Source organism: Montipora foliosa, chromosome 2, assembly GCF_036669935.1.
Source record: "Montipora foliosa isolate CH-2021 chromosome 2, ASM3666993v2, whole genome shotgun sequence".
NCBI lineage: Eukaryota > Metazoa > Cnidaria > Anthozoa > Scleractinia > Acroporidae > Montipora > Montipora foliosa.
Genome location: NC_090870.1, coordinates 39,679,778 through 39,703,383, shown reverse-complemented (window position 1 = coordinate 39,703,383; position 23,606 = coordinate 39,679,778). Strand labels below are relative to the sequence as shown.

At 40.1% G+C, this 23,606-nt stretch overlaps 2 protein-coding genes across 3 annotated transcripts in view; one reads left to right on the top strand and one right to left on the bottom strand.

Annotated features, from left to right (window-relative positions):
- Window positions 1–2,984: 2,984 nt before the first annotated feature.
- Window positions 2,985–8,472, bottom strand: LOC137990780 (uncharacterized). Its single transcript, XM_068835890.1, has 5 exons — window positions 8,146–8,472; window positions 7,256–7,417; window positions 5,517–5,711; window positions 4,553–4,707; window positions 2,985–4,367 (listed from the first exon to the last, which is right to left on the bottom strand). Exons 1-5 carry the CDS (start codon window positions 8,231–8,233, stop codon window positions 3,384–3,386), a joined length of 1,584 nt encoding a protein of 527 aa, XP_068691991.1. The 5' UTR covers window positions 8,234–8,472; the 3' UTR covers window positions 2,985–3,383.
- A 1,687-nt stretch (window positions 8,473–10,159) lies between these two features.
- LOC137990778 (uncharacterized) overlaps window positions 10,160–23,606 on the top strand; it is a 17,132-nt gene continuing 3,685 nt past the window's right edge. The window contains exons 1-11 of one of the 2 annotated variants that reach the window (XM_068835888.1): window positions 10,160–10,285; window positions 10,599–10,687; window positions 11,625–11,660; window positions 12,683–13,131; window positions 14,407–15,817; window positions 16,187–16,300; window positions 16,378–16,449; window positions 16,543–16,662; window positions 19,380–20,027; window positions 22,252–22,305; window positions 23,245–23,543. In XM_068835888.1, the coding sequence (XP_068691989.1) occupies window positions 10,624–10,687; window positions 11,625–11,660; window positions 12,683–13,131; window positions 14,407–15,817; window positions 16,187–16,300; window positions 16,378–16,449; window positions 16,543–16,662; window positions 19,380–20,027; window positions 22,252–22,305; window positions 23,245–23,543 (3,267 nt within the window). In that variant the 5' untranslated portion in view covers window positions 10,160–10,285; window positions 10,599–10,623. Of the gene's footprint in view, window positions 10,286–10,598; window positions 10,688–11,624; window positions 11,661–12,682; window positions 13,132–14,406; window positions 15,818–16,186; window positions 16,301–16,377; window positions 16,450–16,542; window positions 16,663–19,379; window positions 20,028–22,248; window positions 22,306–23,244; window positions 23,544–23,606 lie in introns of both variants that reach the window. The other variant, XM_068835887.1, reaches the window with a different exon arrangement.

Sequence of the window (23,606 nt, the reverse complement as noted above, 5' to 3'; positions counted from 1 at the left end):
AAAGCCAGAAAACAAAACTACTCCAAATAAAGACTAATCCCAAGTGACCAAAAACACAATGCTTTCCGGTACCTGCAGAAAGACCCGTATTCTTTTCTGATGATGATTGAGACAGCCGTAATGGGTTACATGTACCTGAGCTTTCCTCATTTCCCTAAGAGAGTTCGATTCTTAAGAAACAATCGACAGAAGAATCCATCAAAAAAATGTGTGCAGTTACACCATCGTGACCTTCTTAACTGTGACTGAAAACAGTCGGTTGCCGGTCATTATCTGACAATTTGGGGTATTTGTGTGGGGTCGCATCATCAGATCGACCTCGGACTCTTTCATGCCATCCATCACGGTCGTGTATCAAGGTCGGTAGGTATTCAGGGAGACATCGAGTATCCCTACATAATTCGTCAATGTATGTTATTTTTGGGCGACCCACCTGAGTTTGATGACCATGGTGGGGCGTCCAGAGTAGCAGGTCACTGGCAAGTTCTTGTTTAGCTCGCCATATCCGGCAAAACGCATTCTGCGTTCCCGGAAAATGATTGACATGTCTGGGATTGGTCCATAAACCTGTGCTTTGGTGGGTCTCGTCTCCTAGAGATCTCAGCATCCAAATGTATGTGCCGTCCGTTTAGATTAAAGAGCCTTAGCTTGGTAAGTGTCTACATCTACATCTTCACGTCCCAGCACTCAGCAAAGCCCCTTTTTGACTTAAGGCAAACCACGAGACTGGCTCTCATCAAATGGCTGAAGCGCGGCCGGAGGAAAAAGTGAAAAGAAAATTTCTAGCAAGACTAAGGAGTAGCCCTGGTGTGTGCTGTTAGCGTAGACTTTTGATTTCTGAACAAGTTTTTATCATAGAAAATTCGCGACAAAGTCGTGGTTTTGTCGCTGTTATTCCTCGTAGCAAGAACTGGCCTTTCGTAATTTTTCCTGTCAAGGGAACGGTATAATGTAAATAGGAGAATTCTGAAATTTATGTTTGCAGATTACTAAAGTCAAACTCTACATCTCTATAAGCAATAAGCGCATTAAAAATTCCCTCATATTACTGTTTTAAAAAACTGTCTTTTAATGATTTCCCTGCTACTGTATGTGAAGAATATTAAGTTTTTCTCCAGTTACAGTCTCAATTCTTTTTTTTTCATTGTACTTAGCAGCCAAGCTGTGGAATGCGCTACCTGATTTTATCCGTTCCACTGAGATGACAGGTTTTAAAATGAGAATCCAGGACCGCGCGCATTTTGTATAGGCGCTTTTCTTTGAATGAGTGTTACTTGAAATACGCGTCTCTCGTCCGTCTATATACGGGACGAATTAAAGGACGAACTAAAAGGCGCATTAAATTAAATTGCCCAAAGTCGCCCAGACGTATCATACATCTCTAGTGTAAAAACGGCCATCAAGAGAAACGCCTTTTCATGGTCACCATTTGACCCTTGCAGCATTTTACTTAATTACCTAGCAGTGAAATACAATCCCTTTAAAACTGAAGAACATCATTTTTGATGCAAAGACATTCACCACGCTGTGTTAGAGTTACTTTTTAGGGTTTTTTTTTTTACTTTTACGAAATTCCTTGAATAAGCGCCGCATTGGGAACGCGGCGCTTATTCGGGGGAGGCGCTTATTTGCTTTTTTTGTCAAAATGCAGCGGTTATTTGAGAGCGGCGCTTATTCGAGTGAATACGGTATGCTAGGAGTGTCTCCTCAATTTAGCTCATGTAAACGGCGTAAAAAACTTTGGAACAATCTACGAAAATCTCTGAGGACAGCTTGTAGATTCTTTGACCTGACACCTTCAGTGAGGCGTCGGACTGTCGGGTTCTAAAATATGTTTCCTCGTGTACGCTGTCCCATGGTCTTGTCAACGGCCCCGTAAGGGAAAGATCTGAACGGGAGAAAAAATAACGCGCCTGGAAGCTGGGGAGAAGGGAAGCGCACGAGGCCCCCCAAAAACTCCTTTTTCTTTTTTGTTCTGCTGAAAAGAGCCCCTGTGGAGGAGGATGAGAAGAGGGTAACCTATCAGCTAGAGTAAGTTGCACTATATGATAAGACCCTTGTATTGCAGGCAAAATGCTTTCAGAATTGTTTTCTTCGTCAGCTAGCTGACTCTCTGGAGGACATCGGCTTTGCTATGGCTGGCTGCTCCTAAGAATACAAACGTATTGTCTATTTTCCTAATGTAATAATCTTCACCCTACCATTAAGTTTACCACGTTTCACTCATTTTAATGAGTGTTAAAACACTCATTTTATTTCTAGACGTCAAAGTGTCTCTCAAGGAGACAATCATAACTATAGATGTCCACAAGCACCCACAACTCCTTCATTTTCAAGGCACCTCAAAATACTAAACGCGGTATTCCATTCTCCCATTAGCTCTCGTCATCTTACTGTACCATATGTTCTTTAATCGGGCCTGACTTTTAATTCTCCAAAAATTTGAACTCAATGATACAATGTTTCGGAAAACATGGTTACAATTAGGTTCTCTTTACAAGAACAAGAAGTACAACTTGTTCACACAATCAAATCGGTGTCAAAAGACGCACTGAAATCTAGCCTGCGAGCAAGCCTTCTCTTCCCGCTGAGAGAGAGTATTCTTGTAGACAAACCGAAACACTGACTTACAAAGGTAGCCACTTCTCTCCTGCTGTCACGTATAACCCTGCCCTTTGCTCTTTGTTAGATATTTTGATAAAAAAAATAATAATAATAAAAAAAAAAAATAATAAATAAATAAATTCTGCATTACCACTTTCTCCTAACGTTGCACCAAAATGCGGTCCATATTTACTCGTCTTTTTGCCTTTCGAGAAACCGAAAACCTCACCGGATACACTGACTCCAGCGGAACTGTCATCCCACAACTGACGCCCACCGGAAGGAATATTTTAAATGCGGAAACATCTGTCTCACATCTTATCACTGATAAGCGAGCTACATATATCTGACTTTACAGAATACCAGACAAAACCTTGTTCACTTTAACTTTAATTAACAGTCAAAAAAAATTTATGTACAAGATACATTGTTGACGTTGCAACAAAAATATACACAGGAAAGGTAAATTGAGGACTGACATACACAGAACGCTGACAGTCTCATTCGTTTCAGCAGTTTCGGTCCGTTTTCATTCCAGTGGTATTTCACCCCAAGCCAAGATCTCATCCAACTAGAATTCGCACACTCGTCTTGAAATACTTTTCGCAAAGGCCGGCAGGTGTTTCTCACTGACAGACAAACCAGCGTGTGTATCCTGCATTAGGCATACATATATTTATTACTTATTTAACTTTCCCTATTATTGTCTTTTCCATATAATCGTAATGGATTTAATTTTTTTTAATGGTCCACGTAAAATCAGATTACCTTCAAGCCCATCAACTGGATAAAATTTTTAATTCTCCGCGTAATTTTTCCAACATTTCTAGTTTCAATAATTTCTGGACAGCTCTATGAAGCAATCTACTCTCGTTCATTTTCTTTCCAGATGCTAAGCCCTTTGATGAAATTGACTGGTTGTTGTTAAAACTATAGTTTCTCGTGGCATTTTCAGAGGTGTTATTTCCATTTGGGGTCAGGACAAATTGACGCCGCTTTTCCAAACCAAACATCTCATCGTCGTCGTCATCATCATCATCATCATCATCGTTGTCATCGAATAAATCATCATCCTCGTGTCTATCCATCATTTGTTGTCGCGCCATCAACATCATTTCCTCTTGTATCTTCTGCTGCTCATATCTGCTCTGCATCTCCCTGTGCTCCATATGATTCAATACTTGCTTGAGTTGAGTGGCAAGCACGCGAGCCAGGCTTTTCCAGTCATTGGAATCACCTGCGCTAATAACAGCGAAGTTTGGGGCATTTTCGTCATTACTTATCTGCCGTCCAATCTGTTGCGAGAGGGCTTGAGCCTTAGCGGCTGCGCGGTCCTGGCTTTTCGATTGAGCGTCGATTGCACTTTGAATTCCCGCCACTTGATTATCTAAACCTCGTGACTTAGAGTCAGCAGGGGAATCGTGGGTTACCTGTGAAACACGCCTATCATGCATGCGGCCGCGTCGAGATTCTAAGTTCCCAAAAAGTTTCATGACCTTTTTTACCGCATTTGCAGCTTCCTTTATCTTTGCTTCTTCTTCGTATGATCTGTCTTTAAACTCTTCATTTTCATGGAGCAAAAAATTATTTGGATCGGGAAGCCCTTCTTGGGTTCCATCTGTTTTGTAACTTACTCCAATGGTCTTTGGGGAGCTCTCCATCTTGACCGTAGCTTCTCCGGTTCCAGGCTTCTCGTCAATGGTGACTGTCACTTGCTTTCCTTTGGGAAGAGGTAGAGCAGGTTTCTTTATTTGGGGATTTGGCTGGTAGGTGCAAAGAAAAACGTTATATAAGCAAAAAAAGTAAATGAAATTACTGACCATTGCAAAAATATATTAAATGAATTCTGGCAAGGTGCTGTATTTTTATTTTCATGGTATTAGAGGTAGGTTTTCCTCCTTCTTGCACTGAAGTAACTCTGTATTGCCACTTTTCACCCTTTGCTCACCTGTGTTTTGCCACTTATGGTAGGACGTGCTCCTTGAAATTCAACTTGTTTTGTTTTTGTTGAAGCAGTCTGAGGTGTTGGCAGCTGTTCTTTTATGTTCGACTGTAAAGTCGCATTTACGGACTTCTTAAGTTCCCCAAGAACGGTTGGAGGCACTAAAAAGAGGCAGAGGGCCAAAGTTTAGTTTGAAATGCCGTCTTGAGATCGATATGTAGAGCCTTTAAGTTTTATTGCGTTTTTTGCTCTTTCGTCTACTGTAAAAACCCCTGGGGAGTGGTCAGTGGAGGTACTATGTTGCATTGAATGTTTAGTAATATAAAAAGGGGAAAGCTTTATAAGAGAGAAGTTCAGGTCGTACATAAAGTCAATCGAGGTTCAGTTAGTAGCACTTTATGTGCTTTTCCAGAAAAAAACTTGATATCTCGATCCGTTATATAAAGGGCCTGGGACCATCCTTGAACGACTGCTCGAACTAATCAGAGGCAGCCTTCTATTATTGGCATCGGCGGTTCGTTTTCCGCCCCTCAATGGGAATGAAGAAACTTGCTACAAGATTTGCAAGTGTGGAGGATGGGGTCGACAACAAGCCAAAGGTAACATTCTATAACCCAACCTTAAGTAGTGTGAAGAGCTTTACATTCAATAGTTTACAAAATTTGAAACTCTTAATTATCTCAAACACAAAATAGGAACTCGAAGGAATGTTTTGAATCCTTTAGAGATTTAGATAGTATTCACGTGGATGTTTATGAAAGACTGTATAAAGGAGAAAATTGGTCAAACAAGCAACACGAAGAATTATATTTCGAAGTCTCTCGTTCAGAGTTCAAAGGGAAATAATGCAAATTTTAGTGTTCATTAAGGTAAGAAGCAGGATAAAGGGACAACTTGTCGTCCGAGATGTTTAAGTCGGTTCTTCGAGCCTCGTAGCAAGACGTCCCAATTGGGCCATGATGATATATACCCTCATTCAGTTGAGTTGCGATGGCATTGGCTGCGTCGTCTACTTGTGGTGCTATCTCTTTTCCAAGAACTTGTACCACTGGCCCTTCTTGTCGCTTTCGTGAGTTCTTCGCGCGTGCACTTTCCGGTTGATAAGTTGATTCTCTTACTCGACCCCAAACTCTATCGATCACCTCCCATTGCTTTTGCCCGGGAACTAAAGGTTAAAAATATATTCACCAATATTATGCTTTTGTTAGGTAATAACAGTCGTCATTGCTAGCCATGTAATATTGTCTTCCATTAATTCAATAGTTTTCTCATCTTAACGAGTTTGACACGATATAGTCAGCTTAATTATTGTTTAATAGTTCCTCTACAAATTGAAACCAAAACTACATTTTTAGTTTTTTTTTCGTTGATTTGAATGGGAAAGGAAGAAGTACAGGTCACAAGTTTGATAGAGTAGTTTTGTTATCAAATTGTCCTATTTGTTTCTTTAATTAAGCCCGCTACATGGTATTTCTTCAACTCTTTCCTTACGTACACGGCGGGCTTAATGGAAGTAAATAGTAGTGGACATTTGACGCGAAAAAATAACGGTTTTGGAAATCCACTTTGTTTCTCTATACGTCGCGTTCTTGTGGAAAGAAACTCCTTTGCTAATCACCTTCAAGTTAACCAATCAAAACGCGCGAAAAGCACCATTCACATGTTATGACAGAAGCATAAATAAAGTTTTTCTCGTTCGAGTAGCCCTCCTTAATGTCTTTATGTCAACTGATCTCGCGACGGTGTGGAATTCAGACTTGTAGAAAAACAAGAAAATAAGTGTTGACTATTCCTGTTTACAGTGTTTACACAGCGACAAGAGATTACAAGTCGACTGCTGATAACAAGGGGCAGGAGCTCATCAAGGGGAACCTCTACCCCTCCCCCCCACCCCACTTGGCCAAGAGTCAACCCTTTCTCGAGTAGATTTACTTGAACACCCCCCCTCCCTTGGGAAATTCAGCATGCCCACTGTTGTAAAACCCAAACGGAACAGAGTTATCTCAGCCTCCCGGAAAAAAAACTGTTCCTAAAAATAACTTTTTTCGGGAAAGGGTTGACTCAAGGAACTAGTGGAGATAGAGGCTCCTCTTGATGAGCTCCTGGAAGGGTTAAGTTGGCCAACGACAACATTAACTAAAAGTAGTTAACTACTGTAGCTATCTATGAAGTAGTCAGCTAAGCTCATGGCCTTGAAGCGTTTAACTATGGTTCAGAGATAAAGGTTTTTTTAGTTTAAAAATTTCCTTATTTGGATGTAACGTAGCTTATGCATTTTCCCGCGCGTGCAGCTTCGATCTTGTTTTTGTCCATATTTGGGCATAAAATTGGTATTCTATAAACCCCAGCTCTGTTCCGAGGAAAAGGTTTGCAAGTTGCAGGCTTCAAAGTCATGTGCTTCTAGTTTAGACAATAGAGCAACGGTAATCTATTCTTTGTATGGGCCCATTGTCATGACTACGGCTAACAGTCAGGCTGATTTCTTGGGATTCCTACAACTACAAATTACCGTTTGATAGATAAACATCTATCAAGAAAGAATTTGGACAATCCCCCCCCCTCCCCCTTCAGTCTCTGAAGTGAAAAACGTACACGGCAAGCGATCTCCAATAAAACGAGAAGAAGGTATTGACCACCAGGCCCACGTCTTAATGCAATTTTCTTCCAAAGCCCTCTCTGCTAGCATGTAAGGGATGATTTGTTACTTACAACAATACTGACAGGTCCTGTTGCATACATGTTGCATTTGTCGTCGATATTTGAAGCAAAAGCCCATATCTTTCCACACATGACACTTATTTAGCACAACCTTGAAGTCTCTGCAATCGTGATTTATTTTGGAAATAAACTGTCTCGTGACTCCTTGGGTATCTGTCAAAGATACAGGTAATAGATAAGACTACTACTTGAAACTGTGACGAGTCCGCACTAGGCAAAAATGCGTTTGTGCATCAAACGTTTTCGTAACCTTTTTTCCTGAAGAAAAAACTTGAATGAGCACCGTGGAAATATTAATTATTACACATTTGGTTGGCAAGAAAACAAATTACTTAAACCTCAATTTTACCTCAAATTAAGAAAGTGCCGTCTCTATAGTACCTCTCTGAAAAATGTCATCGATAATTTTTAACTCAGCTAGTATTTGAGCTAATTTGAATTACCCACAAAAAGTTATAGAAAATACAAGATGACTTATGATGGAAGCTCTATGGAGCGTTTTCACTCACGTGACCAGCAGCCATAATGGATTACTGAAACAAAGAAAATATTTGCATAAAATAGAGTTCAAATCCCTGGGGATTAATTTGGTACACCATCATGTCCGCCATTCCTTTGTTTTGGAATACCAACATGGCGGTCGTGACGTCACGTGAAAACGCTCTATAGAAAAGGAGAAAATGATGGTTTGTAACTTTATGATTGAAAACCTGGCCCAGGTTGTTCAAAGCACAATAGCGCAACCCAGAATAAAAAGGCTTGATCCAGCGGATGGGTGCCGTGGAGAACACTTGAATTATCCATTATATAGTTATTCGGAGGTTACCGCTTAATTCTGATCATTTGAACAATTGAGGCCTCGAAGACAAGGCATTAATTACCCAAATTTCCATAGGCAAGAACAGCACAGACGAGAAGAAAGGGAGCCAGAAATCTCTGCCAATTATCTCCGTTTTGTAGTGTTCCCATGAGGTTTTTACTTCCACGGCATTCCTTTAGAAATAGTGTTCGCCGAAATTTTGACAGCAGAATTGATTACCTCTACCAGGGATTCCAAGAGGTTACACCGAAGAGAGTTTTAGTATTGTGGGAGATTCCATGGCGTGAGCAAAGGCAGCCTTCTTCAAGTTATGTTTTGTCAGATATCATCGAACGCACTAAACTCAGTTCGAGACTGAGCCGGCATATTCCACCAAGTTACTGAATCCCTTGAAGGCCTGTTTGGTTTTTAACTTAATAATTCATAAGGCGAAGTTACAATACTTGTTAATTGCACTTAGGGCAAGGAGGAACGGAACCATTGACTGGTTTTGTTTATGAGTGGAGGGTTGGCTGCGCTGCCTGAATGCACACCTCTCGAAACTTGTTGAACTTTTAACTAAAAGTGAATGCGCCACTATGCTTGGATGAGAGATAGGGCCTCTTCTTAGGCCCCATCCGCGCTTACCCAGATAAACTTATAGTGTCACATAGATGCGAAAAAGCCGTTTTCGCACAGAGAAGATGGACTGAAATAATTCTGACTCATCAATGCCGGGAAATTTGACCACTAAATGTATCGTAGATCGTGCTCAAGCACTGTTCAAGCTTTCGATATCCACCACATCATCAAGCCCTTTCCATTTAATTTAGTGGAAAACAAATGTGTCTTCAGGCTTTTTTCGGATTCACTTGAACGAGACCATTGAAAGTTAATTCAAAAGTTTAACTTGCGTTTTCCAACTTGGCCGACGTGTCAAATGTAACGGTGCTATAATTTATAAAACCAATACTGGTGTATGAAATACTTAATAAGGTTCCAGCGTTGCGTCGTTTCATCACACTAACTTGCAAGGGTTGAAACAAACATTTGCTGATCCTACAAAACGTTTCCATGTGGATGTATTCGACCTCACCAAGAAAAGCCGAGAAAAGCAGGCGAAAAAGTAGGGGTACATGAAAGCGGAGAAGAAAGATAGCTCACGAAAATGGTCGGGAAAGGAACATCAAATTTATGGCTATGAGCTAAGTTCATGAGAACTATTGCCTGGAACTTAAATGCCATAATAAGCGTTTCTTAAGGTTTTCCGGTTCACGAGCTTGAAGAAGAGGTTATGGGCAAGAGAACAGGCACGGAGAAAGAGTGACATGTCGGGGTAGGAATTGATGGGAGGGTACATGGAAGGGGATTTAGGAGGAAGTGTTGGAAGGGAAGGGGGATATATATTATGAATTTTGTACACTTCGCTATCTACATTGAGAGAATCCTGCCCTGGCTTCATGACAGTAACATCTTAAGACTAAACATATGATGAAACAGCTTGGACTTCGTTGTCCCAATCACATCACACTATGAGCCCGTAACATCTTCCGCACTAGCTTCTTTGTACATTAACTCGGAAGTAAACTAAAGGACCATTTTTGGACTGAAATTTTGCGCCCAAAAGAAACAAGGAGAAGTATTTATCCTGTCAAATGACTTTGTTTCGAGGATTACGAAGGAAGCTGCCAGCATATGCAGCAGGAATGTTTTTTTTCTCATTCATTTCTTTGTAAAATAACCTAGTCTACTCCTGGACAAGTACTTGTGCACATGTTATTGAAAGCAGATTTTTTTACAAAGTAACACACCCGGACAAAACAAGGCCATAGCACGTTGAGAGTTGACAGGATAGCCCTTTGATGGTCCTGCATGAGGTGACAAGGAAAGCGGTCACCTATCCATTTGAAATACTTGTACAAAACAAATTCATGCCCGCTTGAAAAAGTTCGGTCGAATCCGTGAGAGCATCTATCGCTTGTGCGGTTGTTAATGACGGGTTCATTATACGCACAGACTCGAGACCATTTCAAGAGCTAACCTGTTGACGGTAAATTAATAATGAGAAACAACTACTGAACTGAAAACTTAAAAATGTTTGAACTGTTGAGTTGAAAACTGCGTTTCACGTTAATGTTTCTTGGTTGTTTTCGAAATGGTGTCGTCGATCCATTGGTCAAAATATTGGATTTAGAAATTACGATGAAGCGCAAGGACAAATGGTGAGGGAAAGATTTGTCATTTCTCATTGCCGTTCTGTTTTTAAAATAAACTTATTTCTGACCAATTACACACCGACTGGAAATATCCTTTGCATGTAAATTGAAACTGAAGTTCCTCCAATCGTCGAAGGGATAATGCACTGCTTTGATCCACCGGATAAATCACCACCCATTTGATATGTCAATTTGACAACCGGTTTTAACATTGGATGTGGGTTTATGAAGTGATCCACCTTTTCATCAGTCAAAGAACGATGAAGAGCAATGGAGGACTCTTATAGCTTAATTCATGTTTTTTTTTTGTTGTGCTCAGAATCCTAGTTTGATGTTCAAGAGAAATGTTGTCAATTATCTTCACCGTCACCATCGTTTCTTTGATGATAAAGCACAAAGCAGCTGCAGGTAATAAGTTTTATTACCACTACCAACCCACCAGAACGTTAGATTCCTCTTCAAAATGGAATTGTAAGAGAATTCAGCTTTAAGGTTTTAAGTTAGAAAAAGGATCTCCTCGCAAGTACGTACCTCCGCCGATTTGGAGGAGATCAATTGACTGCTATCATTTGTCCTGGTTCTATTTTTTATTTGAAAAATTACTTTGTACTCCTTGATTACATTTTCTTCTCCGAAAGTCTACATTTATGAATGAACACATTCATTGGCTTAATTTGTTTTTCATGTCATTATCAAACATTTGCCAATTTGTCCCCATACTGGCTCTTGTTGCCCCCGCAGGGTTTTGGCACAGAGGCCAAAACCAGAGGAGGCAACCTAGAAGTCCCCACGTAAAAGGGATAAATGTATGAATTGAGATACTGCTGGAGTAACCAATCTCGATTTGCTCAACCAGGCGCGCAAGGCGGTATCGGTATTGCTTAAACGGGCGCAGCACGAGTGGTGTTGGTGTTGATCTTCACGACCGAGATGTTTCAGATTCACGAAGTAGAAACTCGCAAGGAGAACCAAAGTCCTGTCGCGTTAGCGATTGAAAAGTCAAACATCGAAGCAGATCTGATGCAACTCAAGTTGCCTGGCTCAGAAATTACCAATGTTTTTTCTGGACACAAATGGGAGACAGGGGCGACATGTTCATACTATCTTTGGGGTGGGGGCAAGTGTAGTGAAAACTATAACTAGTTACTATTCTTAAAGGAATGAATTTAGAAGTATATAAAACTGATATCAGCTACTAGAACTGGGAAATAATTGGAAAGATCTTTCCTCTTATATAACCAACTTGACCAAGTAAATCACGATATCTTTTCGCAACAAAAAAATCGATAATAGAACGTTCCCCTTCCTTTATAACACATACAGAGATATTTTGTTTGTCTTCCAGTTTCAGATAACAATACTATATTTGGATCAACCAGAGGTGAGTTGTTTGATGATTAACATAACCCCCTCTTTCCTTTCCCTTAAAGACCTAAGTAAGTAAGTAAGTAAGTAAGTAAGTAAGTAAGTAAGTAAGTAAGTAAGTAAGTAAGTAAGTAAGTAAGTAAGTAAGTAAGTAAGTAAGTAAGTAAGTAAGGAAGGAAGTAAGGAAGTAAGGAAGTAAGGAAGTGAGTGAGTGAGTGAGTGAGTGAGTGAGCGAGTGAGTGAGTGGGTGAGTGGGTGAGTGAGTGAGTGAGTGAGTGAATGAGTTGTTTGATGATTAACATAACCCCCTCTTTCATTTCCCTTAAAGACCTAAGTAAGTAAGTAAGTAAGTAAGTAAGTAAGTAAGTAAGTAAGTAAGTAAGTAAGTAAGTAAGTAAGTAAGTAAGTAAGTAAGTAAGTAAGTAAGTAAGGAAGTAAGTAAGTAAGGAAGTAAGGAAGTAAGGAAGTAAGTGAGTGAGTGAGTGAGTGAGTGAGTGAGTGGGTGAGTGAGTGAGTGAGTGAATGAGTAAATAAGTGAGTAAGTAAACGTTATTTAAAAAACGGAAAATCATGAGTCAAGCCAAAAAAGACAAAAAACGCTTTAGGACTGCTTTACATGATTACCGAGTGGGGATCCGATAGGTCAGATACCTGCTTAATTATAGTGACGTTTAAACTTTCCAATCGACTCAGCATTTCTTAAATATTGGGGAAAATTGTTCCACAAACAGGCCCCGCTATTACAGAAACTTCGTTTTACATAATTTATGTGATCTATATTTTCCGTTTTAAGAAAAAAAGCTGTGTGAAATAAAATTTATAGAGGTGGCTGATTTAACCGCCAAAAACCACTTTTGATCAACGTAGCAATCGGCTGAGATAGTAATAGTATCCGGGTCCTATTTTGAAAAAAATTCATTTTGCAGGTTCAAGATTTTTAAAATGTGTTTTACAGCAGCGGTAAGAAACGTTTGCTTTTATAAGAAAGGACCGTGTCTGGAAACTCTGATATGAAATGCTTTCTCTTTAAACTTACAGGGTGCAATTCAGTTTGCCAAAAGGAGTGCATCGACGTGATCAACAAATACCGCATTAATCATCAAGCGAAGAAAGTTGCCTTCTCGCAATTTCTCGCTGACAAAGCCCAGAAATGGGCGGACGGTGGGAGATTTGGGTACGACATGAAATCGAGAGGGAAATTTGGGCAGCTGATAGAGTGGGATGTAAAGGGCGAATTGAATAATTTTACAGCTGTGATCAAACATTGGCACGACAAAGAAAGGGACTTTGACTTTACATCCGACCGATCAAGAACGGGGAAGACACTTCATGACTTTACGCAGATTGTGTGGAAAAAGGCTCATAAAGCAGGTTGCGGGCAAAGCGAAATATTCGGGTCTAAATATTATGTTGTTTGGATGGATTCGGATGGGATTGTTCGTCCAAATGAGAGGAGGAGAACACCAAACATTGGATCCCCACAAAAGGTCTTTTTTTTCATTTGACACCTTATACATTTGTTTATATAGTTCTTTTTTATAAGTATATACTTTTCAATAGCAATTATTGCGTTCGACGAAGGAGAACGCTTCCTAATTTGGTGGGTGACCTGTGAACGCTAGCGAAAGCTCTGAGGGTTTTTGGGCTTTCTATCGGGCGGGCAGTTAGACGTCAGATTCTCGTTGCGCAAAGGATTCTGCCTCGTGCGACACAAAATTCTGTCTTCTTCGTGAACATCGAGTGTTGGCGGACGTGTTGTTGAAGAATTTCGTAGCTGCTGCTGTTTTCTCGGTAAGTTATTTTCTCAATGTTGTTGAAGAATTTCGTAGCTGCTTATCAAAGCCTGAGGGTAGCGTGTGCCATTTTGGGCTTTCTATCGGGCGGGCAGTTATGACGTCACATTCTCGTTGCGCAAAGGAGTCTGCGTCGAGCGAAACAAAATTCTGTCTTCTTCGCGAACATCGAACATCGGTTGTTGGTGGACGTGTTGTTGAAGAATTTCGTAGCTGCTGCGGACGTGTTGTTGAAGAATTTCGTAGCTTTTTGGGTTTCACTATTAAAGTTACTATTTTTCATGTTGCTGTTTAAATACTTCGTCTTTCTCATTTAATGTCTCAACTAATTTCCTCGTATGTTTTGTGTATGATTTTAGGTAAATTCATTGAACTTCGAACGCACTTATTAATCTTTGATTACTACTAGTTTAAAATTTAAGGAGCATGTTTTGATGTTTCAGACATCATCATCAGCCATAGTGAGCACAGCTTTATGCTCTAACAAAGCCCATTTCCGATCGAAAGCTTACACCCTCACGCTTCTATTAATCGCTCCCAATTTTTAACAACTGAATTTGCTGTGGACCCAAAACCATCCTAATACTGTGGCCAATCATAGCAGTTGCGGAAAATCAAACGAGCCTATCATTTTCCCATTGCGAGGTAAAAGGGAAAACTGGTTGGCTCTTATCTCTAATTGGCTTACAACTTCACCTGAGATGTTTTAGCCAATTACCAAGCATAGCCAGCAACGCAAAACTGAAGCAATCAGGGAAGTGCTTTCTACAACCAATTGGTGCGATATACCAACGACAGCACTGTTGTGTGAGTGTAACGTGCACTTGCAATCACACGGATAAATCATAAGCATTAACAAACGCCCAAAAGTTAATTTCTAGTTAAGTGTTTATTGGAAAGCATGGAGATTTCTGTTTAAGTGTTTATTGGCAAGCATGTGATAAGTATGTTGCTCAACTTTTTCAATAGGACGACCTTCACTGGTATGAGAATGGCCTTAAAAGAAAACCTAAAACTATACTTCGTTCGAAATTTAAAGAAGGGCCTTCATCAACGAGAGCCGTCGTTGCACCTGACGGATCCACCGTTAGTATCGCGGGCAAAGTTCAGTATAATCAAAGCAAACCAATTAGCATTCCTCAAATGAAAGAGCTTCAGGATGGACAAAGGGCGCTAAAGAGTAATCCATTGCTAAGGCACTATCTCTACCCTGACAGCCTTAACAACGTAATTTTGGATGAAAACATGGATACAGCCAGTTATCACGTTGTCGCTGGCACTGAAGACAAAGCCAAATGGCAGAAAGGAGCTGAGAGCCTGATTCAGCTCGACAAGAATAGTTCTGAACCCAGCACAGAACCCAAAACAAGAGAAAATGCTGGTGTTGTAACCTTTCCAAGTGATTATGAAGACGCTCGTAAACAGGCAGCCAAGTTCCAGTCATTGGTTATCCAAGACGACGATATATTGAGAAAGAAGGCAGAAGGAGAAAATAAGGAATCTGCTACCTCCGAAGGCAACGGTGGAGAAGAAATTGGAGAAGCAGACGAAGACAAACAAGCAGATGACATTCAGTCTATGATGAAACAAGAAGACGACATGATACAACATGAAACCGACGATACCTATGATGAGTCTACTGGAAGCAATGCATCGAAAATCGCAAGCGATGAAGAGTATGGCAAATATGTGACCGACAGTTTATCTGCATCTCCTAAAATGGCACAGCGGCAAGCTACCTCGTATTACATTTCAGGCGTCGCTCTTAACAACGATCCGATCAGTTCATTTACTGGAGTTGATTCAAACTCTTCTTCCGATTCGTCGAGCGTTACCTACAATATCGTTCTCAGCGACGATGCTGACAAGCAAGAAATTCACAATGGAATGATTACGAAAGGAACCAATGAGTCGAACTCGTCAAAATCTCCATCGGTAGCGACAAAGTCAACAGGTTTTTCTGTTGCTGAAGTTAAAACCAACGTAAGTTCAAAAAAAGAAGGAAAAAACCTTGAACCATTGTCCAAGTCAAAGGTGGTGAGCTTGCAAACTTCAGCCAAGACGTCCAGTAAGCCACAGAATGGAGGTCCAAGTAAGCAAGAGTCAACCGCCGTGTCGAGCAACTCCTCATACCGTGGTAGACTTACAGGATCAGACAATGCAATGACTTCAACAAACTCGAGCGCCGTTGAAGGAGTTAAATCAGTCTCCAGTGTCCACCAGGTATCCTCTCCAGCGGTGATAACCTTGCCTGATTCTACCAGTCGTCCTATCAAGCTGGTGTTTCATACCAAAGATATGAATAATGTGGATGTGACATCGAAAGTGTATCAGTTAACAACCATGCACAATGACGTCGGAAAAACATTGAACGATAATGGTGAGCTATCCTCTTTTTTGTTTTGAACGATTGCTCCTACTGTGTCAATTTTACAGCGGATTAAACCGATTCTCTCATCCCTCCTCAGCAATGCCTAACATGCTGTGTGCATCTCACTACAGCCTAGTTTTCAAATTTCCCAGGCACAAAGCTACAATGTTATCGAACAGGAATTTTAGACGAATTGTTCACTCATCTTACTCGCCACTCAAATATGTACGTCAGTATTTCAGATCAGACCAATAGGTATTCGAAAGGCTTGTAACATTTGGGCAACACCTACATGCTTGGTATCTATAGCTACTCTAGATGTTTCATGTGATAAAAAGGTTTACAAGAACGAGGTTTCCCCTCTGTTTTATTTTGTAGGATGCCATGACGACACTTTACAATGCAAATTGTGGGAAAAGAATGGGCATTGCACAGGAATTGCTTACACAGGATTTATGAAAAGGCACTGCAAAGCAACATGCGGATACTGCGGTAAGATTTTCCACAAACGAGCCGTTTCAGGTATACATTTTGAGTTACTTACGAGTATTCTAAATTTCAAATTTAAGGTCTTCCGTCTATTATAAAGGAAACAGCGGAGCTCACAAAAACTAACAGCTTATCTCAAGATGGTCAAGATGGTAAGTGTGATGGCACTGCTTAAATACAGAAATAATTTAATGTGACCTCTGCATAAGTATAGAAGATCTCTTCCTTCCTTTTATTCTTCATAGAACCATGCGAGGACACACCCAGTTACGAATTTAGTTGTCTAAGATGGCAAGCACAAGGCTACTGTGAAAAAAGAGAAATGGAAATGAAATCATTTTGCAGAAAGACATGTGACTTCTGTGGTAAGACTCTTAATTAAGAGAAATTTTTGACGAAGATGATGTCCTTGATGGCATTTTCTTGATTTGAAACGTCAAGCGAAGCCATCCTCATGAGATCTCTTGAGGGAGTTCTCTTTTCTGACTCGGCATAGTCAGCTCTATCATTCAATCAAATCTCTGATAGCTCTTCCAACTGATCTATGAAGCCACTCAGTTTGGAGCAGGCCAATTTATTGGGGTCATGTGTTCCCGTGAAGGATTTGATGAATAAAATAAATATAAAAGCATATATGTATATATGTTGTCCGTCAAATCCGGGCTCGCGAGTTGAATCCTTTTTTACCTAAGTTAAATTGGTAGTCCTCATTTTACCTAGGTTGAATATGCACTCTACCTGGTTTAAAGTAGCTATCAACCCCCCATAGAGGATTAAAAACACCTATACCTTGAAGTTCCCTGAAGCTCTGTCTTACGCACCTCAACATATCTTCTTCATGTTTCGTATCATAATCGGTTCCTGTATTCATACAGTTATCGATCCATTCAGCCTCAACATGACAACACAGTAAGGGAACAGAGAACTGTACTATGCATTTACCGGTACTCGAACTCACACCCTCCTGTGTCTTCACCACTACACTACAACGATGAACATGCTCAACCCAACACAATTCTTTTCATTATTTACTTTTCTATAACGGATTTTAGAGCGGTTTTCAATTGAGTGTCGAAAGTAATTAGATAATTAATGGTGAGCCACCGCGCACCGGTGGCTCAGTTGGTTAAGCACCGGGCTGTCACGCGGGAGGTCGTGAGTTCAACTCCGGCCGGACCAACACTCAGGGTCTTTAAATAACTGAGGAGAAAATGCTGTCTTTGTAATGACATCTGCAAATGATTAGACTTTCAAGTCTTCTCGGATAAGGACAATAAACCGGAGGTCCCGTCTCACAAACCTTGTTCACATATAACTCTGTGGGACGTTAAAGAACCCACACACTATTCGAAAAGAGTAGGAGACGTGGTTCCCGGTGTTGTGGTCTATCTTCATCACTTACATCATCACTCATCATGGGTTGGGAGGGTTCAGTGAGCTCATAAATGGACTGATAGCGGCTGCCATCGGCGCCCTTAGTATGCTGATGTCCGAGCCCACTGCAAAAATGCTATGTAAATAGGACACGTATGTTTGTCCTATCAATCAATCGCGACATTACCACTACAATTACTTTGGTTTATGATTACTTCACTCAGTGATTGGTTCAAAGTTGTCGCGCCCTTTTTTCAACCAATCAGAAGTGAAACCAAAACCAATCGTGGCTCGCGCGTGCACATTTTAATTTCCCGCGCTTTGTGTCGGCTACGTGTAATTACTTCGAGTTTTGATTGGTTTGCCGGATTGTCTCAGTCCTTTTTGATTGGCCAAAGTAATTACTTTGGTTTTGGTTTTACGACACAATTGAAACTCGCTCTACCGGTAACATATATACATTGGCGGCATCGCAAAAGTCATCGGTTCGAATCCAGTTGAATCCACCTAAACATTTCAAGTGCCTATAAGAGACAATTGCTTTAATGGTCCCGATAAATGCGAGGATTACTTCTCTCTTCCGTTTCTAATCCGCAATTTAAATATATATATGTTACAGGTTGAATTGAAATTCACGTTAATTTAATTTCAACCTGGGTTGATTTTTTTCAACCTATAGGTCAAATTTTCCAAACTATGGGTTATTATGAACTGTCTAAAAAAGGGTTTCCCTTTTTATAATTAAAAAAAATGGGGCCTGGATTTTTAGGGGGGATAAAGAAGATATCACCCTTTTCCACCTTTCCCTTGCCTTCCGTTCTTCTGCCACTTACCGTACGCGTCTCTCCCTTTTCTTCCCCCTTAGTGTCCTTACTTACCAACAGCGGACTGTGCCACCTTGAGCTTCCGTAACATTGAAACATCGAGATTACTTCTCCTCTGTATTAACCGCTAAGCCATCCTAATATGGAAAAGGAAACGCCCCTTCATCCAAATGTGCTACTTGCTCAAATTGTACAACTTGAAAGGGACTGTGCCAAAATAAACACAACATTTGGATTTATCACACTACAAACACACTCAGCAAAATTAAAAACAAAACCAAATATTTTATTTGATAATTCATCAGAAATAACAGTTACAAGAGTGTACAAAATGGCTACTGATCAATAGAGTATGAAACCCTTTTTCCTGACTAGATAGAGCAAATAACTAAGCCAACTAAAAATCAACAGTACATCATGTATATTTCAGTTCTTTTATTCCTTAAAAGATAGTTCAGTATTTGTTGCTCCCTGCCCTCCTAAGGAGATTCATCAATGAACAATGTCCTTCTAAAAAGCTCTCAGAGAGAAAAGTAGAATCGGTTATCATGCACAGTATGCCTAACTCCAACCTTAATGCTAACCATTTAAAATCAGTGCCTGGAATTGACAGCCATTGGGGTTTTATAAAATACTCATGAAAAAATTAAGCTACACCAAGTTCATCCACTCACCTCTAGGACCAATTTACTTACCAATATATTACACGTACTTGCTAATAATTGATGGGTTTTTGTTGATGTTTCCTACTATCAATTTCAACCTAGTTTAAAATAAAATGACCAAGGTTGAAATTAAAATTAACCTGAATTTAATTTTAACCGTAACATGTACATGTATTTAATTTAAGCTTAATTTGTTCTTTCTTTCGATTTCTCTCATAGTTCCAAGGAAAGAAACTTCCTCGTTACCCCACACTTCGGGCTCTTTTCTTGAGAGTGGAGTACATCTATTAAGTGACGATCCCAAGAGCAACACCCGGCAACCTTCAACTATTCTTCGACAACCTTCAACGTCCCCAGCAATACCTAGAATTGAGCAAAGTCAAAGAAAGCCCTTGACAACATTTGGGACTAGCACTTTTAGAAACGCAAAAGGAGGAATTGTCGGTTTAGTTTCCAATGAAGGCTCAAACTTCAAAGAGGATGGAAATATCAAGCAGCTGTCCAAACAACAATCAATTTTCCTACCAGGAGAAAGAGCCAGAACTCAAAATCAGTTGAACCCCCAAACGTTCAGGTTTTCACAAGGAAAATCTAACAAAATGCCAATTAAATTCAAGCTCCTGAGAGGAGTCAATCGCCGACTAAAAGACTTGTCTTTAAGCAAGAATGGTCTTGGTCAAAAATTCACTGCACAGGGAGATGATGAATTGATAGAAAAAGGTTTAAAAGCCTTACAAAACAGAGTTCAAGCACCTCTGGAAATAAGTGCCGTGGCAAAGAGTAAATCAGGGTGCGGACACAGATTATGTAAAGAGAAAGTTAAAACGCAACATGCAAAAGCCAGAGCAATCATAAGGAATCATGGAGGTAAGGGGAAACATAAACATTTAATTTCTGAAGAGATTACGGGTGAGATGTTCGTGGCTAGTCGGATCCTGACCTATTGTCCTTTCTGGCCGTTTGGTTCCTTTTAATTTACATCTGCTTTTAAGGACGGTACCTACTAATTAAAGATATTTTTGCCAGTGTTTATGATTATGCACGAAATGCAGATCTTAACAAGTGTTATTGAAATCCAAAAAGAAAATTGGGGGTAACCACACATTTTTCAAAGATAATTCATGAATAATATTCGTAAAAAGCTTTTAAATGCAAAGCAATGTATGGCGTTCTTTCTCAAATTGAAGCTTAATTATCTCTCAAAAATGCATGGTTACCCCCAATTTTCTTTTTGGATAACAAGAGTACTTACTGAGATCTACTTTCTCCGGATTATTTAATCCGCACAAAAATATCCCTGTATTAGTAAGCATCAGTGATAGGAAATCCGAGTATCTGGAGATGCGCAAAACGTATGCGCAATAACAATAGTAGGCACCGTCCTTAAGTCTCCTTAGGCTAAGGCACCTTAGGCTAGTTCCGGAGTTCTACATGGGGTAATAGAGCCATGGAAAACATGATTAATATTCGGATACGGGGAAGGACATTGTGAACTGGACTGAAAAGAAGAATACAGTAATCTTCTTTCACTTACCGAGGTTAGAACTACTATCTCCTTCGACTGCCGTATTTTCCGAGTGTTTCCGAGTCGTTGTCGTCATCAGAAAGATTTAGTATCACGTTAAAAGCTGCTGTTGCACGTTTCGCATAAAATGGAGTGAAGTTAGTGACTTTGGCTTGGCGTTATCCACGGCAACTCGGAATGGACTTCCTTAATCTCGAGTATTTAGTAAGCAAAAAAATAAAAATAAAAACGTCTGAGTCGTCTTGAATAGTCTTTGTAAAAAAAGACGATATATAAAATGAAAATTCTTACCTATCAAATTTTGCGAGTTTCGATGAAGTTGTTTGATGAGTCAACAGATAGTCAAGGTGAGTTCATGAAGTAAATTGTGGTAAGGAGTCAGTTATGAACGATCTATAACCATGGAGCCTAATTCTTTCTTGTTTGACTTACCGGAAAATGGTTTTGGGGTTCTTGTTTTCCACAAATAACCTATTACATAGAAGAAAAACTAGAAGAAAGTTCCGCGTATACGGCAAACTCGAAAATACCTACTTACGTAAAAAACAGCAAGAGGCAACCGGCAAACTCCAAAAGTGGCGGGAAAATCATGGTCACGAGGCTCTTTTTGCCGTTTGCGTTTCACGTAAACGTGATATGATGATATTTAACAATTATTCGCCTCAGACTCAGTGATTATCGGTAAATATTCACCGAGACGAAGTCGAGGTGAATATTCACCGATAATCACTGAGCCTGAGGCGAATAATTGTTTTAGTATAAATGCGCAGGTGATTATTTCAAAAAAGGGAAAAAAAAACATTTCAATGCGAAATCATCTTCACTTACAGTGGCAAAACGACTACTGGCAGCCATTTTGTCCGTCGATCGGCTGATAATCCGAGATATCGAGCCAATGAGAGCGCGCGATTTTGTATAATCACCTGTGTATTTATACTAAATCGAGGATATTACATGGCCGCGCGGGGATACGAATTTAATCTTCGAGTGCTGAAAGTATCTCTCACGAGTGAGCGAAGCGAACGAGTGAGAGATACTTTCAGTACGAGAAGATAAAATTCGTATCCCCAAGCGGCCATGTAATGTTCTGTTTGTTATATAGATATTGATGAAATATCTAGATTTAAAACAACTTGTTTTTCGCATTTCCGAAAGGATGAAAAAGTGGTCACCAACCGCTAAAACACGCACGTTGTGTAACATAAAACAAGATATGAAAGTTGTGAAAAGTAAATCATGATAATGTAAAATTTTACAATAAAAATGTTAATGTCGTAGAGAAGAATTATTTTAAAGCACAAAAGTATCTTATAATGAAGAGGAAGCTCGCGTTTTATTGGCTAATCGTGTTCGTTACCATGACGACACCTATATCCTCACATATGAAAGATAAAAATGATATGTTCACTGCGCACGGTGAAGATATGATTTTTTAGTAAAAGGAGAAATCCTAGTATTTCATCATTATCTATATAATAAGATGCTATATCTCTCTATTATCATCATCATCGTAATAAACTATCTTTTCATAAACAAGCAATTTCATTTCTTTTTTTATACGAGGAGGGTCCGGTCTCTACGTGGAAAATAATCCTCGGAATTCAGCTGTGGCAACAAAAGGTACTGTATTGGCGTTTTCAAATGCCCCTTTATTAACTGTTGGATGATGCGATAAAAGACGTGAAGTAGGAGCGACACTTGATGAACCATTATTGCTCTGGAGAATATTTAGTTCAGTGGGCACGACAACATTCTGGTGAAGTCGGACATTATAAAAAATTCCTGCATGGGTTAAGATATCATACATAATGATAATCTGTGTATTATAACCGTGATAGAAAGGATCTTTGATTTCAAAACCCGTTTGGAACCCACTTCAACTACCATAAACTTTGAGGAAGGAGCATTAATGTAATACAAAATCACCCCTTTTTTTACCGTTATTTACCCTATTTAAGTCTCTGTTCATTATAAACGACCAAGAGAAAATGAGGGGACAGAGAGGGAGGCTCAAGGCGTTGGCCGGGATATGTTATGTCCACGAAAGTTATTTTTAGACGAGCGGAAGTCTTTGTTCTAGCGGAAGTCTGTCTTCTGAGACGTCCGCATGCAGTCTTGCCTCGCTCTCAGGTTCTTAGTGAAAAGAGAAAATGATGGCGCACGTGGAAGGCTGATGAATATTTATTTTCTTTCAAACATCGGACCGAGGTTGGCCTGCATGCGGACGTCTCGGAAGACTTCCGCTCGTCTAAAAATAACTTTCGTGGACATGACATATCCCAAGGCCTGGACCGGGAGCCTCCTTCTCTGTCCCCTCATTTTCTCTTGAAACGACTTATATCATGAAATGTAAAGTCAAATTAATTATTCTTACAGATGATATGCAAAATGGAACTGTCAAAGGCAATGACAGTAATTTTTGCAGTTTTTTTGAAGGGAGAAATCTTAAAGCATAGTCTTGTCTTGTAATTTGGTGTTGAAAAACATTGGAAATTTGAGTCAGGGTTTTAAACAACGTTCTCTGTGTTTCAGCGAATCTGATCAAATTGCTTCTTTCAGGTTGCGATGTCCGTTGTCAACAGGAGTGCTTAGCAGCACACAATAGGTACCGTTTGAATCACGGAGCACCGCCCTTGATACTGGATCAAACCTTAGCTAGTCAAGCACAGCAGTGGGCTGATAAGAAAGTGTTCAAACATTCACCATGGGCAGGGGGGCAGGGAGGGGAGACTATCGCTCTCGGTAGCCTTTACCCATCGTTCACCGCGGCTGTGAAAGCCTGGCATGACGAAGAGAAGGATTATAATTGGTCGACTGGTACAGGCGAAGGAGGAATGAAAGTCAATCATTTCACCCAGGTAAAATGTGCGAACTCTAAAAGTTCAACTTTCAACTAGCTGCAGTGGCTAAGTGGCTCTGAG